Here is an 18,683-nt window from a genome sequence, read left to right as displayed (position 1 = left end):
AGAGAGCTAGGTGCCTCCCATTGGTCGAGTGGATACGGCCCGCCCTGTTGCTATGGTGACGCCCCGCCCCTCTCCCCGGCCCGGCCCGTGAGGGGATGGAGGGTGGCGGCGGGGCCGACGCGGCACCCGGCGCGGGGCCGGGGCCAGAGCCGGAGTCGAGGTCGGAGCCGCAGCCGGAGCTGGAGCCGGAGCCGGAGCCGCTGGTCGGGCTGCCGCTGCTGGAGCCCGGGCTGCCGCTGGGGCCGGCGGCGGGCGCGCCCCTCGGGTACCTGCACGTCCTGTGGCAGCGGGAGGAGCCGGCGGGCAAGATCCCGGCCCGCCGCCTGCGCAGGGCCGCCCGCCTGCACCGCCGGCTGGGGCCCACGGGCAAGGAGGCCCACGGTGAGCGGGAGGCGGCGGGGAGCCGCTGTCCCGCCCCAGGACAGCTCGCCTTCGGCCGGCTCCGCATGGGAAGGGGGTCGGATCTGTTCTGGGGGCGACTTGGGAAGGCGTCTCTGGTCCTGCCAGGGGAGGGTGCCGGTCAGGAGTGGGAGGGCTTCCGGAGGACACGAGGAAGAGCTGTTCTCACCTGGTGGCTTGATCTCCGGCTTCCCCTTCTCCTGAGCCAGGAGCAGCAGTGCGATTTGGCCCCACAGCTGGGCTCGAGCACCAGGATGGGATGTTCCAGTAGGGAAACGCAGCTTTTTCTTCTGTGCTTCTTAGTAATTGCTTTCTTTTCTCCACAGCTCTGAAAAGGCTGCGTGAAGCTGCCAATAGCAATGATTTAGACACAGGTAAGGCTTCTGTCAGTCCCACTTGGGATCTCTTCCTGGAAGGGCAGTATGTCAAGGACTCTTATTTTAGGAGAGGACAAAATGGGTGCTGATAGTTTGTGGACGTGGTGCTTTAGATGCTTCAGATCTAGAAAATGCTCTTTTGGAGCCCAGTTTCATTCTCTGATCAGAGTGGGGCTGGTTATAGTGTTCACTTTTTCACTGCAGCTGGTTCATAGAGTTAATTTTCCAACTGCCTCGAGCTAAATCTGCACTGCACTGTTCTAGCTGCTTTAAAATATACCTTTTACCCAGTTGTAAGCAGCAAGAGAGTAATGTTTTGGTTAAGGTGGAAAAGCTGTGATTATCTAAGCCATGCCCTGTAAGATAAGGCAGTGTGACCCACTAGATTAGAACCAGGATCAGAGATGGACTCTGCCTCTCACAGTGAACTCAGAGAAGGCTCATGGCCTATCTGTTACTCTCTTTACCTTTCTAGACTGTGGATTAGGTGGGGTTTGATATGAAGTGTCCAGCAACAATATCTGCCCCTTTTCATTGTCCCTCCTTAGACTGTGCTGTCCCCTCAGCTGTGCTTGCCTTTTATCAGGCCAGTCAGTGAACAGAATTGGAAACTGGTTCGACTTGTAGAAAACCCAAGTCTACCAGATCGGGGGGAGGTTTCAGGTCCTTCAGCCCCACAATACACCTTCTTTCACAAACTAATGGGTAAAGTTCATCTGTGGGTTCTGTCAGTACAGAAGGGCTGGGCTTCAGTCAGTGAGTCAAGAGCAAGAATGAAAGAACGTGGCTTTATGGAAGTCGGTTTCAATCCATCTTGGATGTGAAAGACAGGTTCCCCTATTTACAATCCTGATGTGTTTTCTGCACTCTGCAACTTGAGAAAGTGCCTGATGATTAATTTATTCTTCATCAACAAGTAAACATCTTTGCTGTTTCCTGTGGTGGCATTGGGTGGGAGAGGTTATGTCATTCCTACTGGCTTCAGGGGGGGACTAGCTAAAGTGTTCCCCATTAATGGTTCTCACTGGGGGCACTCCAGTCTCCTTGTCTTTCTTCTGGAGTATCAAACATCCCCTGTTAATGCCAATTCCATCTTTTCAGGTGTTCCTTTCAGTTCTGTGCCACACTTAAAGCAGGAGGTGTACAGGAGGAAATTCAACTGTGGCTATAATTCGATCTCTGGAAGCTGAGATGAATGGTGACTTTCAGTGGTCTGAGCTATCTAGTTTCTGTCTCCAGTACTTGACAGTCTTGGCTGTTGCAGGATATGCTGCTAAAGATCTCAAAATATAGTGAACCTGTCAGCATTTTTAACAGCTATGTAGTGAGCTCTATTTTATGCACTCATCACGGTTACTCTGTCAGGGTGATCTCAAAACAACAGGAGTAATAAAATAACCCTTACAGTTGTTCTTACCCATGTTGCAACAGATGCTATTTTTATGTACCTAATCTTTGCAACCTTTACTGGGCTCTTTGCATTGCTCTTGTAGAGTCGGTGCACTCCCCTGCTTGCTACCCATACTGTAGCCACCATTCCCATACTTTTGCCACACTGAGTGTGGCAAAAAAACAGGAGTTTCAGATGGATCTGGGAAGGGGCATAGTCAAAACAGGTGTGAAAAAATGGCATTTCTCACTAGACACAGTTACACTGTGAAACTTTGACCACGAGTCCATGTTGGTGTGAAAACTTTACACAGGCACAGAAAAGGACTGTGCAAATCTATGGGGAAAGCCCACGGATGAGTAGTAAGCATGGGATGCTAACTCTAGCTTGGGAAGTGCCTGAGATACAGATGAGTAAAGCTAAGAGTTAGCCCCACATCCTTCCTGTCTTTTTATACTCTTCTCTAGGCATTTGCTGCAGATTGTCCTTGGAACTTGAAAGTTTGGCTAGATGGATCCTTAGCCATTAGAGTTGTTGGCTTATCTTTTGTGGCAACGTGTGGAAGGTGGTAAAGGCTGAAACAGAGGGTGGAGGTTGTGCTGCCTTGGCTGGTTCTGCTGAGCGGGATGCTGGTTCAAGTCCCATTGACTTGGCAGCTGACAGCACATATATCTACCCCAGAAGAGCAGATAGCATTACCCCTCTCTGATCAGGTGCCCCTTCAGCTTACCTGCTTTCTTCTCCTCCTTGGTGCTGTCAGTGCAGCAACTCTTGGAGGATGGAACTGATCCCTGTGCTGCGGACGACAAAGGCCGGACCGCCCTGCACTTCGCCTCCTGCAATGGCAACGATCACATTGGTGAGTGGGGAGGGGGAGTTCTGCCTTCCAACCTCTCTGTGGCAGAGATTTCAAAGGATGCTCCTTAGTTTGATTCAGCATGTGACAGAGATTGCTCTTTTGTGTCAAAGTTGCCAGCTGAACTCTGGCCCCAGGGCTTCCCATGTCCCCCTGTTGGAGGGGGAGCAGGACCTCCCAGTTTTAGGGCTGTACTGATGCAGAGGGAAGGGTGTCCTTCCACCCCATTCTTCCCCTCAGAGAGCCCAAGGGCAGTGGCACTGCCTGACTTTGAGCTGGGTCCTTCTGCATTGCTGCACAAAGCCCTGTTCCCTGTCTCAGTAAGGAAGCTGATGAGCTGAAGAGAAGCACCTGTAAGGCAGGCTGCTGGTTGCAGCCTGGTGGCTGCAACGTGGACCTGTGGCCCATATGGGCCTGACCTGTGGGGCAAAGGGAAGGGACTGATGTGGTTGTTTCCTTGTTTCCAGTGCAACTGCTTCTGGACCATGGGGCTGACCCAAACCAGAGAGATGGGCTGGGCAACACCCCCCTACATTTGGGTAAGTGCCACAGAGATGAGTTTTGCATGAAGAGAGGTGAGGTGAACACCACCTTACTGTTCCTTTCCTCTCCACCTTCCTCTTCCCTGTGTCTCAGAGTATGCATCCCCAGATTTAAGGACCTAGAAGGGGCTCTTTGAATTTCACTAGCTTCACTCCTCACAAAGTTTGGGGTCAGAAAAAAAGTTTGAGAGAATCGATTTCCCTCTCTCTGCCAGCCCCAAGGAGCGCAAGCTCTGTTCCAGAGGGAATACTCGGGCTTGAGTGTGAGGTTATCTTAGCATTTGAGCTGTTCCTCTTTCCCATGGCAAAGAAGCCTTTGGGAAGCAGCAAGCTCCGCGCTTGAGCAGGAACTCGTTTTTGCTAGTGCCTCTGAGTTGTGTGTCCTGTGTTTTCCCTCCCCAGCTGCCTGCACGAACCACGTTCCTGTCATCACCATGCTGCTGCGCGGAGGTAACATTTCCTCTATAACAATTACAGCCTGTCCCTTTCCTGCCTGCCCTGTTGATACTCCCCAGGGACACCAGATCTTGACAACAAATCTCACTTTCTGTCCTTGCTCGTGCATCTTGCAGGGGCCAGAGTTGACGCCTTGGATCGAGCCGGCAGAACCCCGCTGCACCTCGCTAAATCGAAGCTGAACATCCTGCAGGAAGGACTGTCCCACAGCCTGGAGGCCGTACGCCTGGAAGTGAAACAGGTAAAAGAAACAGTGCCATGTTCTGGTAAGGTGGTGCAGCCCCTGGCAGCATCCTGCACCCTTTATTTAAATACCCGTCTGTAGGTTCTTAACCACTGTGGGGAGAGTTTGACTTTCCCTTCCATTTTCAGAGACCTTCTTTTTTCCCAATCTCTACTCTAAATTTTTGCAGGACCTCCCTTGGCTCTGGTAGGCCAAGAATGCATTGAATATCCTAATTCTCAGGCTGTATGGAGCACTCCTTTTCTTCAACCACCATGTAAGACAGATGCCTTGTGGGCAGGAGAGGGACCACAGCATGAGGCTGTAGCTATGGTGTGCACATGCAAGGACTCTGTATTTCTAGAACAGTCTACCCTGCTCCAATATGTGGAGCCATGGAATAGGAAAGCAGTTGTGAGGTTACAAATGCACAGGGCATGGGCCTCACATCAGGAGCCTTATAGGAGCCACAAGGATTTTCATCCACTGTGCACAAGCAGATCCTGCTGGAGTGGGAAGTTCCTGCTCCTCACAGTGAGGGAAGCTAGCTAGCCATAAAGAGAAGCTTGGTGCTCTTGGGGCTAAGCCTTATGCTGCTTCAGCTGGGCTTATCTCTCTTCCCTGTTCCTAAACCAGACACAAGGATCACAGGTAGTCCGTCTGTGGCTGATGAATGCCTCTGGTGACTCACTGGGCTCTTGTGCTGCCATTAGTGCTGTGCAGTTGCTTTGCATTTGTTCTTCTCTAAGGATCACGTACTCTGCCATGTGCTGCAGCATCAAGGCTGTGTACTCGGTGATCTAAGTGCAATTTAATTTTTCCTGTAAAAACGCCTCAGCTTGGTGCAGCTCTCTGATGTCTGCCTTTTATGCCTCTTGGTTTCAGATTATCCAGATGTTGCGGGAATACCTGGACCGTCTGGGGAGGCATGAGCAAAAGGAACAGCTGGATGACCTCTGTTCCAGGTTACAGATGACAAGCACGAAGGAGCAGGTAGGTGTCGTTGAGCTACTGTGACTCACCTTGTGTTGTGGCTCCTGTGTGTAGGAGAATGCAATTGCATGAGCAGTGGATGACATTAAAGACACGGTTATGGAAATGTTTTTGTTCACATTGGGTCAAGTGGGCAAGTTACGTGATGACTCGTACTCCTTTAGGCTGGAATTCAAAATGCAGAAAGCATTGCTGTGCCTAGCAGCTCAGGAGAGAAGCTGAACATCAGATGGGCTGAGGGCACAGTCATTTTAAGGCCAGCATCAGCACAACCACACCAGGTTGCAGGGTGTGTTTGGTTTTTTTCCTACAAAGGATTGGCCCTTAGAAACAGGCTTAGAGGAAACAGCCCTGATACCACTGAGTTTTAGGTAATGCAGCAACATGCTTTTATTTTAAGGACTGGCTAAATCACACAGGGTGGAGGTTAAGCATTGACCTCCTGAGGGATGGGAAGAACTCCCGTTGCCTTACATTAGGGCTTGTTTGATCATGAGGATAAGAGCCCTTCTACATGATTGTTGGGACCAAAGGGATCCTGTCCTAGCATAAGCTCAGCATGGGCATTACTGGCAACCCTAGTTCAGGGGTAGTCCCTGCTGTGTCGCGGTTTATTCTGTGGTGGCGAGTGGCTGTACAGCTGCATTCCCCTGCCTAACAGCCAGCTGTATTCTTCTGTCAGGTGGATGAGGTTACAGACCTCCTGGCCAGCTTCACATCGCTCAGCCTGCAGATGCAGAAGATGGAGAACAGGTAATGGGCTTCCAAATCATCTTCCTGATGCAGCAGAAGAAGCCTTAGAGAGAAAAAAAGGAAGCTGAAGCTTGCTTCCCAGATCGCTGAATAAACATTGCTGCCAGCGGCCTTTCCTGCCAGACTGACTCTCCAGTGGTGCTCAGACTGTTCCTGTTGGTGCTGCCACAGCTGCCTCATGGGGAGGCAGCAGGCTTTGGACAACAGAGGCAAGAGACAACAGAGTGCCGCATCTGTGACTTTGGGGTAAAAGAACTGCTCTACTTTTTATCAGGTGGGCTGGTGATGAATAGGATACCTTTTCCAGAGATATTTTGCCTTCTTCTAAGTACTTCAGCTTGATGTAGGTGGTGGCTGATGTCATGTACAGTCACCAGCCCTGACTAGTGCACTCAGCAGCTGGCCAGCATCACAGAAATGCTTGAAACAAGCACTTTTTGCCACCTCCATAGTGCTCAATTGCCTGAGAGAGAAAGTGAATACCTTGGACAACAGAAGGCTTTGTGCTGTGAGAAGTACACACGCTTAATTCTGCATGCTAGCGGCTGAGCAAACATACTGCTTTGAGAGACATGCACTGAGGCTTAATCCTCACCTTCCCCAGAGCCTGTGGTCAGAGGGCAGAGAATCTGTCTGGTTACAAATGGGATACAGCTTTTGCTGGCCTCATTTTTTAAATCACTGCTGCAAGTTAGTGCTTAGATACTACAGTGTAACACTTGCAAAAAATACCCAGGTACACAGCTAGCAGGTCAGAGCTGCCCTGATGCAAGAATAAGGTTTGGGGGGTGACAATCTTAACATAGTTTTAGGTAGACATCTACATCTTGCAAAAAAACCCCCACCATAACTGACTTTCTTGTTTCCTGTTACTGGCAGTCTCAGGCAAGGGGTCCCGTTGTGATAGGAGGTGTTGCACGTGCAACTGTATTATTGGGCTGGGATGGATATGGGTTTATGTCTGCCTCAGCAGCACCAAGCCCACTGGTCAGCAATCCTGTGTTTCTTGCTTGTCATGCAGAGCCTTAAGTGCAGTGTGAGAAACAAATCATGACTTCTGCTGGGAGTCTGAAGTGATGCAGCTATGCAGTGAATTGATCTTGCTGCTCTCTCACTTCTGCCCCTGTGGTTAGTAATGAAGATTTAGATTACTTTGTTTTGGAGCAGGGATCATGAAATCCCATTGATAGGGTGCCAACAGCAGCAGGGAGCAGGAACATGCCCAATAATAATCTGAATTCTTACCTGTGTACCACACTGTGGTAGTGCTGGTAGCCATACCCATTCCACAGCTTGGGAATCACTGGTTTGGAAGAGTGCCTTATTAGGATTCAGCTTAAACATGCAGCAGCCACAGTTTGGAGCATTCTTCAGAGACCTTTAGATCAGCATGCTCTCTGATATCTGCCTCTTGTCCAGGAAGAGATTAAGTGGACCTCTGTGCTCAAAGCTGAGATACCAGAAATAGGCATGGCTTTTAGATGAGTTCATCCATGAGGTGCTGGAGAACATGACTGGGACCAGCAGTCTTGTGGTTGGTTGGGCTGGAGCTGTCACTATGAATAGTGTACTTCGTTATGATGTGCTGGATGGGAAGGATGCCGAGGAGGTGGGAGACAATATGACCTTTTTGTATTATAAACTTCAATAAAATCCTGTCAGCCTTTTAAGACTCCTCAGCCAAATTCTCTTTTTCAGAGCAGCCCATTTCTCTTTCTTTACTGTATGTTCCAGGCCCCACGCACAGCACTGGACTTGGTAACTGCTACTGTCATAGCTGGTACTGAAATCAGAAACGACAACACAAAATTGTTTGAATTCAAACACTGCTCTGTTTGCAGATCAAAGTACATGGTTGCTGACTGACTTTTTCTGATCCTGACTCCCACAGACAAGAAATCCAAACTTGAAATCTAGGCATTTGCTGTGAAAACTGAACAAATAGAGGAGAGAGATTCTCAGCAGAAGTGCTTCTGCACTCTTGCAAAGGTATGGAGCTGGTGGGAAGGTAGTGGCTGAATTTGTGCCTTGCCCCATGCTGGATAAAATGGCTGTGCTGTGAAGAGGCAGCAAAGGGATGAGGGACTGGGGAGGGACATCTGGGCAGTGCAGAGAATTTCCAGTGTGGTCCCTGTGTAAGGAGCAGGTGACTTTCATGTCCAGCCTTTACTTACCCTATTTCTTACTGTCTTCACAGCCTAGTCTTGGTGTCCACATACACCCAGCTATCAGCGCTTCTGCCCTCAACAGCCTTGTTGCTGAGGAGACCATTAAGGTGCTCAAGGAGCAGGTGGCTGAAATGCTCTTTAACTCTGCAGTTATTTTAGTTGCTGATGTTGTCTGCTAACTAGACACCCCTTGGAAGCTTACCTCAAAGCGGGAATACATCTAGCTGGGACTCAGAGTGAAGCTTTTAGCCTCGGCACACGTGATGTTGTCGACAGCTCTTCAAGCCTTTGTCTCACCTGGCACTGGTTTTTTTCATAACAGCTCCTGACAGGGGAAAGGTGGGGGTGCTGCAGACAGCCAGGAGCAATTATCTTGCTTCTTGTGCAGCACTGCTCCCTCCATGGGAGGACGATCAATAATAAAACAAGCAGGGTTATAGGAAGTTTTGCTGCTGCTTTAACAGTAACACCAGGTAAGAAAGACAAAAGGGTATCTGGTTTTCAGTAGGGAAAAAACTGCATCATGTAGGAATCACATTCTGTGAATCACCCCACTTAGTTCTGCTTTCCTGCCTCGGGAATGAAGCACTGGGCTGCTGAGAGCCATATCATGTGTTTGGTACTGGATGGAGAAAAGTTTTATGTTTCTTTGCATCAGCCAGTCATGCCAAAACCTTAGCTACCCTGCCATGCTCAGCATCTGTATCTAGAACAAGTTAGGTGCTGGGGAGGGAAAGAAGGAAAGAAGAGGTTCCAGGGGAGGAGGAGATGGTGGCTTCACGCTGCTAAGAGCTGTTCACTGGCACTGTCTGTTTTTTTTGCTGCTCCTGGCCTAGAGAATTCAGCTTCTCCCAGCAGCTATTCCCCCCATCCTTGCACCCTGGGTCACAGATTTCCATGCACAGATTTCCCTGCACAACCCATGAGGCTGGTGGCAGCTTTCTGCATCTCCCAGCAGTGTCTGCTGCAGCAATGGAGAATAGAAACAACAGCACAGGTTTCCCTCTGCTATTTGTTTTGCTGTTATAATCAGTTCAACCTCCTTATTTTCTTTGTACCACACCATCAAACGCACTTCCCAGATCCCTGCCTGAGCAATGATGCATCCCTGTCCTCAGGGCCATGATATTAACTGGGACTTGAATCTAGGCCTTGTTCCCCCTCACCCCTACCTGACTTCCAAATACCCTCCATTTCCCCTCCTCATTCAGAGCATGGCTCTGCAGGGATGTGTCGAATCCCCAGCTACTGAACCCAGCACCCACCTCCCTGGCTCTACAGCCACTGCTGTGCTATAAGATGGTACCAAAGCCAGCGAGTAAAGACTGAAAACCTGCTTGTGTCTCACTGAGGACTCACAGCAGAAGCAACAGCCCTGAACAAAACCTCCCAGCAAAGCCACATGGATGTTGCTAAGCAAAAGGCCTTTCTCTGAAGCAGCCACTCACCCATGCAAGCGAATGTGAAGCACGCACTGTAATGTGTGTGAACATCAAGAGTTTGTTCAGCTCTTCAGCGGCTGAAATAATTAATCTCTGACATCTGAATTCCTTTATTTCCTCCACCTTTGCCTTTCTAGCACACTGCAAATCCAGCACTGCAATTATCTGTGCTGCTAAGGAAGCCCAATGAAGCATCTCTGGCAAACCCCATGAAGCATCTCTGGCAAACCTCCCACCCTTTCATCTGCTTCCTCTGCTCACTCTGTGAGCAAGATAGATCTCTTCTCCTTCATCACAGGAAGGTACTTACAGAAAGATGCCTTCTTCATGTGGTGTGCCTGGCCCACGTGGGAGAGCAGCCCTAGGCAGCTGAGGGCTTAGGGGGTGAGTAGGTGGAAGAATCAGTAAGTTTTGATTAGGAAGCTGATAAAAGAGGTATGGCAAACAGCGTTCCTTTGGTTTTTTTCTGAAAGCTCTGAGAGGGGAAGAGGGCATGTGGTTGTTGGAAGAATTAACATAATCAGCTGTCAACCTGCTAAGGCTGATTGTGGATTAGCAACCAGCAGCTAAACCCAAAAGCGAGTAACCAGAATTCCCACTCCAGGACTGCCAGGTTTGCATGCAGGGGTGTAAGCACGATGAGCTTCTTGGCATCTGGGTCTGACACCTCCCAGCAGTGTTGGGCTCATGTCACACATGCCAGGGAGATGCCAGACACCAGAACCAGTGCACAGTTGGCAGGACTAAGTTGCTCCACAGAGAGGAGATGGTGCCGACCCCTAGCCGCAAAGCCTGAGCCTGCTCAGACCTCTCCCATTTCATCTCTGTTTCAGCTCTTGGAACGGCAGTACTCGGCTAATGTGGCAAACCAGCCTCTGCAGGGTTAAAGATGAACTCATCAGCCTGGGTGATGACAAGTAGGAAAGAAAATACAAGCAAGGAGTCATTAATTAAGGCAAGAAGCTAGGAGCAGAGACTGCAGAATGCTAATCAGTCTGGAGGGAAGGCTGCGTGGAAAGCAGCAATGAAGCTCCTTCAGCTTTAATTAAATCTAACTATATCAAGGATGTGACATCTTTGCTTCACCTCTGCTTTTGAGCTGAGAAACCGGTTGGAGCATGTACGCTGTTACTGGGCAGACAGGAATTCCCTCCTGGCTCCAGAGCCTTCCCAACTGAAACTCAGTGCCTCCCCATCCTGCTCACATGCTCCCCAAAATCAGGGCTTAGCACCAGGCAGAGCTTAGGGAAGGGGCCTGGGGCTTGCAGCCACTTGTCACATTAAATGCACCTTCTCCTAAGGTCTTCCTTGTCTTCTCTGCCCTGTTTTATTTAGGCTTCACCCAAATGTGCAGCAGTCAGTTCTGAGATGATCTGCTTCCTTTGCAAGCTGGGACTAGGAGGAGCAGGATCGGGGTGAGAAACAGCCCAGCTGCATCTGGCAAGAACAGGCAGCATCCAGCTGTGCCACATCACTCTTCCTGACTCCTGTTCCCTTCTCCCTCCAGTGCTTTAGGCTGTGTAGTGAGTCTTCACCCTCTGTTGCCCAGAGGTGGGTTGAGGCCATGTGAGCTGGCCACCAACCATGGCATCATGTGCAAAGGGTGGCTGTAGAACTCGCTGTCCCGGGAAGGTGGGTAAGGCAATCTGGACATGTTTCTGAAAAGCATCAACTGCAGAGGAGTGGCAGCCATCATGAAGGGAGGGAGCTTGGAAAATCACAAACAGGGATAGGAGGCGAGGGAGGCTCAAAGTGCAGAAAGCAACATCAAGCACTTGAATGGAGAAAGAAAACTAATTCCCAGCACAGCTCTTCAGCTGGCCTCCACACAGAAAAATGGGTGTCCTTGGAGCTGAGCTCCAGCAAGGTCTACGACAGCTTCAGCAAGCGTTAGAAATACCACGTCACCTGGGAATTTAAGAGCAGGCAGGACAAAGCAATAAGGAAAGATTTACGCAAACGGAAGTAGGGAATAGAAAGAGAACAGAAATAAGGGGGAGATTGTGGCTCTGCTCACACACATCACAGCTCTGCAAGCTGCCTGATGTCACCCAGCCCTGCTCCACAATGTCTACAGCACTGACAGCATTGGAGGGCACTGCTGGGACCAAAACACCTTTACTTTTTACACAACCTCCAGCACCATGCATGGGGACAAGTGAAGACACCAGCAGATTCTGCAGGCCATGCAGGGCTCAGGACACCACCAATGGCAACTGCATAGCGTCCCACAACTTAGCATTTGATGCAGCCTCGTGCTGGCAATTGGCTCCCAATGATGATCTCTCTCCTCTCTGCCAGCTGGGACTCCTCAGCATGAGTTCCCTCGCTGTTTCAATTAGCTAGAAAGAGAGGAGTGTGGTCCTTCCAGATTTCCAGGCTACAGAGTCTGCTGTAGCACCCAGTCCTTGCGTCTCCACCTGGAAAGTCAGCCCATAGGCCTTTGCTGGGAGGGATATCTCCATGAACATGATAACTGTGGGCAGTGGGGTGTAGGAGAGTGAACTGCTGTGGAGAGAGAATGACCTGCCTTGTTCAGGGCAAAGGTGTTCATTCTGAAACCTACTGGTACCATGACAATCTGTAATTGTTTCCCATCTTCAGTGTGGAAGTCTGTGTGCCCCACAATGTCACTGCTTTCCACAAACACTTTTTGCCAAGCTTTCCCTCTTTCAACCTGCTATTAAGAAATTATGGGTGCAGATCTGCCTCATGTTAAGAGTTAAATACTCAGGATCCATACAGCACTAATTAAATTCCATATGTAATTAAGGAAAAGGAGGGTTGTTGCAATGATTAAGTTTATTGTGAATGTTGTGAGTGGTGATGGCAGGTCTCAGACATGGCTACAGGATTGTGGAGGAGGTGGATGAGGAGCTCTGGGGAACTTGAACTCAGTGGGTTTGAATGAGCGAGCTCATCTCTCACTGCCAACATAAGACCATCTCAGTGGGGATAAGGTGTGGGTCTGATGATCCTGAAAACCCTTGTCATGTGGTCAGAAACTGTGATGCTAATGGATATTCCTTTCTTGCCTCTCTAGACCCTTTCTAGGGCTTCTTCCTGTTTTTCTTCTACAGTATGACCAAAAGCTCCCAGGCCACAGGACTGAGGCTCAGAGGCTCTGTCTGTGCTGGCAAACAGGATCTGTCTTGCTCACACTTGCAAGTCAGGTGGCATCACACACCTTGTGTTCCCAGAGCAAAACTGTCTCATCCAACGGAGGGTGGCCTTGGGTGGCTGCGGTCACCTGCAGCACATGGACTTGGCACACTGGGAAAGCTGAGTATCCTGCTTGGTCCTCCCCTCCCCTCTCATGACTCATGTCATGGCCACGTGACAAAATGGGAGCTATGTGAGGTCAGCCAGGCACTGCAGCAAACCACAGCATTGCAGCAATGCAAATCCCACCGGCTCCCTCCCTCCCACATGTGCTAGACTGATCAAAGGCCTTGCTTGGACATTGTTTTCATGGGCTTCTCTGGCAGCCTGATGATGCAGAAAAATGCTGGAGAAAGATGTTGTGGGGCTGGAGTCCCAACACAGCCAAGTGATGCTCACCCCAGCTCTGGAGCAGCAGGATGCTGCTAGTGTGCGGAAAAGTCTCCTGCCAAAACATGAGTGCTCTGCCAACACATTGCTTCCCACCTCCCTCATGCCCTCTTGTCCACCCTTTTGCCATCTGCTTGTAGCCCCTCACTTTGCACTGCCTTCTCACCACCACTTTCTGTCCCTGGAGATGGCTCTCACCCAGCCCCACACATTTCTCATTTATATTGCCCCCCCCCCACACCAGGTACTCTCACCATCCCTCCCTTTCCCTCTCTCTACTTCTGTCTCCTTCTATGACTCTCTTAAACACTGGCAGTGCTGGAGTCATATTAAAACCCTCAGCTTTGCTGCTTCTGGGCACTTCTGCAGTGTCTGCAAAGGCAAATAAACCAATTGCTGCCATGCTAGTGAGTCTGTGGTCAGATGGCTCATGCAGCCTACACCACCTCCAACCCAAACTGCAGAGCCCTGTGCACGGCAGAGATTGTATCCAACACACAGCAAACAAGGCAGGAGAAGGCAATTACCAGGTTTATTAAGGTCAAGCAGGGGAGAAATTCCAGCAACTTCTGATTTCTTGTCCCGCCCTGCCATCCCCGCAGCACTTCCCACTGTCAGGCTGGGAGGATTCTTGGCCCTGCTACAGGGTGTCATTGAGCTGCTGCCACAGCTAAAGGTTTCTCCGCAGCTGCTCGGGGCAGCAGGGACAGAGCAGGGGAAAGTTTTTCTCCCAGGTGGACATGGGTCCCACAGCTATCCCACAACAGTGGCCAGTCTTGGAAGATATCCCAACCCCCTCAGTGGTGTTGGCCACATGCTCTCCTGGAAGCCTTCTCCACCATGTAGAAAGGAGCACTAAGGATTGAGCTAAGTGCACATGGGGGTGATGGGCCTGTTTCTTTCTCCTTGCCTCACCATGAATGTTACTTGGCTCTACAGCTCATTTTGCAGCTTGGCTACTTTCTTTTGCTTTGGTGACAGCCATCAATTCACTCACCATTGTCATCATCACATAGAAAAGAATGTCTGGCCAAGTGAATAAACAGTGCGTGTGGGGCTAATATCGCTGAATAACATCACTGCTCTGAGAGCAAGAGGACCTTCAGCCCCAGAAGGAAGGGATGAAATTCCAAGTAGCAAGCAAAGATCAAAGAGGAGGCAGCAATCCCTCAGAAATTTGAGAAAGGCAAACAGAAAGTAAGCAGAGGGGTGGATCAGGTAGAACAATGCTGTGCAGATTGTCATCGAGCTGTTGGCACAGACAGCTGACTTCCTTGTGCACCAGTTCAGTACTGGCAAAGATCCTTTGATCTGGATGCAGAGACGAGGGAAGGGGGCAGAGGTGGATGAAGGCTGCCCCTGGCACATAGGAAAAGAAGGGCATGTGGGCAGGGGACAGTGTTTCTCCACTTGGGGCTCTCAGGAAGAGAGGCTTCCAGCTACTCTATTCAGACTCAGGTCCCTGTGAACTCCACCCTTCCCACCCATGCTCTGATGTGACCTTAACAGCCTGGATTTCCTACCAGGATATTTTCATTTTGGTTTCCTCCCTCTCAGAGTTTCAAGTTGTTGCACAAAATTAGCAAGTTAGGAAGTTGGGAAATGGAGTCCTTAAAATGTGTTACAGGAATGCTACTGAGGTCACTTGACATCATATTGACATGTCCTTCTATTCTGCATCTGGTTAGGTGGATTGTGACATTCCTAGGTGAATGCTGTGGGCCAGCGAGTGAAGGTGAGTGGGGCAATGGGTTTACCATTGCCACAGGATCTTTTGGTGGCTCTACGGCATCCATTCCCCTCTGCCTCACATTATTTGGCCTGTTTGGGAATAGAGTGGCTACTCACGGTCTGGAAAATGTGTTTCTTCACTTAGTTCATCTGTGGTGAACAGTCAGAAACTCCTGAGTTCCTCTTAAAGTGGTCATGTCTAGGGAATGGCAAGCTGTTGCCAAATGTTCCTCCTCCAGTATCCCCTTTTTAACGGAGACCATGGCATCTTGAAGCTGCTGAGTCCATGCTCTGGCATGACTGGCACCTTCATGGTCCCTCTTGCTGGTGTCTTCTGGGACCTGGGTCACCTCAGTGTTACCTCTGGTGCTGTTGATGAAACCTCTGTCCACACTGACCATATGGAATTTCCTTCCAACTCTCTTCTTCTTCTTCCTGGTCTTGTTCTGGAAGAAGAGGCAGGTGAAGACCTGCTTGAAACGCTTGCGGAAATGCTTGGAGATGAGGGCATAGACAATGGGGTTGAGGCAGGAGTTGGTGTACGACAGGCAGTGGGAAGCCAGGCGGCAAATGTAAGTGGCTCGGTTGAAGGGGAAGTGGCCAAACCAGAAGCAGAGGATGACCAGGTGGTGGGGCAGCCAGCAGAGGCAGAACAGGATGGCTACAGCCACAATCATCTTGGTGACCTTACGCTTGGCCTTCCGGGACTCTGAGATTCTTTCTATGGGGTCTACGGAGGTCCACAGGAACTTGACGGTCCTAATGTACGCCAGGCTCACCACGGTCACGGGCAGGAGGTATCCAAAGACAAACGTGAGGATGTCCAGAACCTTTCGGCGCTGGTCCTCCCAGATGGGGACACAGATGGGCATACCATGGTAGTGGATTATCTGGTAGTAACTGAGGTAAGGCCCTGCGAAGAGCAGCGACAGTGACCAGATTGCTGCAATGGCCACTCCTGCGTTTTGGGAGGTGCGGAGGTCACGGGACTTCAGTGGATAGCGAATGGCCAAGTACCTGGCAAGGAGGGGAAAGAGATGGAGAGACCAAACACAAGATGGGTGAGATGAGGTATTTCTCCTGCCCTGTGGGGATGCCATCTATGCACCCCTACCCATGCAGCCACCCATCCCTCCCCTCTGCCACCTCTTGGGAGTGAGGGTTACAGTGAATTCACAGCTATATCAGGGTCATTCCAACAGTGAGGCTGAGATCTCCGTCATCCACTCTGCTGTACCAGCTCAGGAAGGGCAAGCAGTGTGTCTCCTGAACCAGGGAAGAGAAAGATAGGAGCAAGACTCTACTGTTTCCCCCGAGGTGTGTTGCTGTCCCGGGGCTTTTGCTATTCTTGGTTATGCATGGTAGACACTCCTCCTTCCCAAGTGAGGGTCAGTAATCAAGCTGAGAACTTGGCTTCGTGGAAGGCGAGGGCATGGAGAGTTGGCTTTGCTGGCTCTGCCCCTGGGGAGACCCAACCTGCTTTTTACAGGACATTCAACAGGGCAGCCTTTCTCCCAGCTCTTAGCTCAGGAGTGGCAAACACATTGTCTCTGAGCTGAGAGTTTCAAAGGGAAGGGGGGACTTACCTGTCAATGGAGACGGCAGCCAGGGTAAAGCTGCTGGCATACATGGTGAGGTAGATCAGGAAATGCACAGCCTTGCAGGCAAAGGCCCCAAAGAGCCACCCATCCAAGGTGTAAATGGTGGCCTGGAAAGGGACACAGCAGATGATGAAGCACAAGTCTGCCACGGCCAGGTTAAGGATGAAGAGGTTGGTGGTGGTGTACTTGACTTGGCCATTCTGCAGCAGCACAGCCAGCACCAGCCCATTCCCCACAGTACCCACAAGGAAGATGAGGGAGAAGATGATGGGCACAATAATCCCTGCTGCTTGAAGCTCCAGGCTGTCAGAAGAGATGTTCCATCCCTCTGGCATCTCCCCACCTGATCGTGGGGACCTGCATGGGAAGAAAGAAAGAAAGCTCTAAGGTGCCTGATTCTAGCCTTTGACACCCATATTTCTCCAGAGATGCCAATCTCAACCAGCTGGTTAAATGATGACACTAAGATCCTCATGATGTTGCTGGCAAGAATGTTGTTGGGATCAGTCAGCTCACACCTGGCTTGAGCAAAGCTGAAGCCCCTTTCTCCTGCCCAAATTCACATTCCCACCACGGCATCTCCTGTGCTCCCAGCCCCCTGAAGGATCCCCACTGCCCTACCATTTGGCCTCCTCTATATTCCTCCTACAATCCCAAAGCTGCTAAACCTCTTGGGATTGCTTGCTTTGGCAAGTCTAAACCCTGGCTGGTATTCAACCAGGCTTGTCCACGAGGCCAAGGGGAAGGGGGCTCCCATGGTCTGCGAGTGGTCCTGGCACACTCAGCCCAGGGCTGTGCCACCTCCGTCAGCAGGGACCTGATGCCTGGATCACACCCCACAGCAGCAGCACCCCAACATACTCTTATCACAAGGGAACTCCCTAAGCTGGGGCCACCTCCACTCTGGAACTGGCTGCTCCTTGCTCCCGGTGCAGTAGCTATGCTCTGCAGAGAAGAGGCAATTAAGGGCACCTTTTCATGATACTGAGAGGTGGTAATGGGCTGGATGGTGGCAGCTTGGTGAGGAGCTGCCTGAAATACAACGACAAACACTGTGAAGAAGCGTGTTATTACCACAGCTCAAGGTATTGTGATCTGCTGCAAAACTTCCTCCAGCCCTGAGTAACGCCGTGCTCAGGCAGGGAGTGCCAACAGCCTATCTCCAAACGAGCCTTCCCCTTGTTTGCTATCACTAGAACAAATTGTCCTTCTCCGAGCAATAACTGAGAGGGAAAGACACCATTATCTAGCTACTGTTGACATGCAATTAACTCGGTTTTGGGTCATGCAAGCTCCTTCACTCCATGCTCCCCCACGCCTCAGCTCACGCCACTTTGTTTTCCCAGCTCCTATGTGTATCACAACAAAAGACTTTCTCTGCATCTCTGGCTCTTCTGTCCCCTCTGTCCTACTGATAACTATCCATCTGGCCCCATGAGATCTCCTCAATGAAGCAGAGGAGCCCGGCCTCCCTCTGGGCATGCATGGTCACCAGGGTGTCTCTTCTCAGGGAGCCTGAGGCCACCTCTCAGCTTGGGAAGCCGGCACTCACCTTTTCAAGGAAGGGCCTGGAGCTTTGCCACTCGCTTGGGGAGGGGGAGACCTCTGGTCCAGCCCAGGTGATGGTGACAAGGAGGATGCAGACTACCAAAGAGTTTGTCCAGGCAGCTTGGTCACTCCAGTCACTCCTGCCTGGTGCTCCGCTGCCTCCCCCTGCCTGCCATCAGCTCTGCTCTCTCTCCTTCTGGAACTCCTCTCCTTTCTCTCTGTCTCCCCCTTTTTCCCTCCCTCTGCTCTTGCTGCTGAACCATAGATCTCTGTTGATTTTTTTTTCCCCTTTCTCTGAGGTTGGGTTTGGATTTAACTCCTCTCTGCCCAGCTTTCCTGCAGGCTCAGCTGCTCCTTGTTCCAGTGAGGAAGGGGTGGCAGAGAAAAAGCCCACTATTCTCTGGAGGGAGAGAGAGAATGGAGGGGGGAAGGGTCCCGTGGACCCTGGTGGCCACCCCTCAATGCTGAATGTTCAGGATGTCTTATCCAACACCTCCAGAGAACAAGAATATTCCGCCACAGTGAGCCTGGTCCCTGCCCTGTCCTTGGGATAGGGCCCTAAACCCTCTGGAGCATAAGCAATTAATTGCTATTACTAGCTGTTATTAATTATTGTTAATAGCATGGCTCTGAGCAGATCGAGCCTCTCACG

General features: G+C 50.7%; 2 protein-coding genes across 2 annotated transcripts; one reads left to right on the top strand and one right to left on the bottom strand.

The window, feature by feature from the left end:
- Positions 1-73: 73 nt before the first annotated feature.
- Positions 74-6,111, top strand: ANKRD54 (ankyrin repeat domain 54). The gene is made up of 8 exons (XM_064655062.1): positions 74-381; positions 726-773; positions 2,927-3,025; positions 3,490-3,561; positions 3,967-4,014; positions 4,137-4,261; positions 5,129-5,236; positions 5,919-6,111. The coding sequence occupies exons 1-8, from the start codon at positions 96-98 to the stop codon at positions 5,991-5,993; spliced, it is 861 nt and encodes a 286-aa protein (XP_064511132.1). The 5' UTR covers positions 74-95; the 3' UTR covers positions 5,994-6,111.
- Positions 6,112-13,665: 7,554 nt separating this feature from the next.
- On the bottom strand, positions 13,666-18,625 carry GALR3 (galanin receptor 3). Its single transcript, XM_064655051.1, has 3 exons — positions 18,036-18,625; positions 16,469-16,840; positions 13,666-15,899 (listed from the first exon to the last, which is right to left on the bottom strand). Exons 2-3 carry the CDS (start codon positions 16,816-16,818, stop codon positions 15,029-15,031), a joined length of 1,221 nt encoding a protein of 406 aa, XP_064511121.1. The 5' UTR covers positions 16,819-16,840; positions 18,036-18,625; the 3' UTR covers positions 13,666-15,028.
- Between the last annotated feature and the right edge of the window lie 58 nt (positions 18,626-18,683).

The sequence above is a fragment of the Pseudopipra pipra genome, chromosome 5 (genome assembly GCF_036250125.1).
Source record: "Pseudopipra pipra isolate bDixPip1 chromosome 5, bDixPip1.hap1, whole genome shotgun sequence".
Classification (NCBI taxonomy): Eukaryota; Metazoa; Chordata; class Aves; order Passeriformes; family Pipridae; genus Pseudopipra; species Pseudopipra pipra.
The sequence above is the reverse complement of the archived record's forward strand: the minus strand, read 5'-3'. Positions and strand labels throughout refer to the sequence as shown.

Coding starts and splice junctions, on each gene's coding strand:
- ANKRD54 (XM_064655062.1), top strand. CDS start 96: ATGGAGGGTGGCGGCGGGGCCGACGCGGCACCCGGCGCGGGGCCGGGG. Junction 382..725: donor CACGGGCAAGGAGGCCCACG/GTGAGCGGGAGG, acceptor TTTTCTCCACAG/CTCTGAAAAGGCTGCGTGAA. Junction 3,562..3,966: donor CAACACCCCCCTACATTTGG/GTAAGTGCCACA, acceptor TTCCCTCCCCAG/CTGCCTGCACGAACCACGTT.
- GALR3 (XM_064655051.1), bottom strand. CDS start 16,818: ATGCCAGAGGGATGGAACATCTCTTCTGACAGCCTGGAGCTTCAAGCA. Junction 15,900..16,468: donor GCTGCCGTCTCCATTGACAG/GTAAGTCCCCCC, acceptor CCTCCTTGCCAG/GTACTTGGCCATTCGCTATC.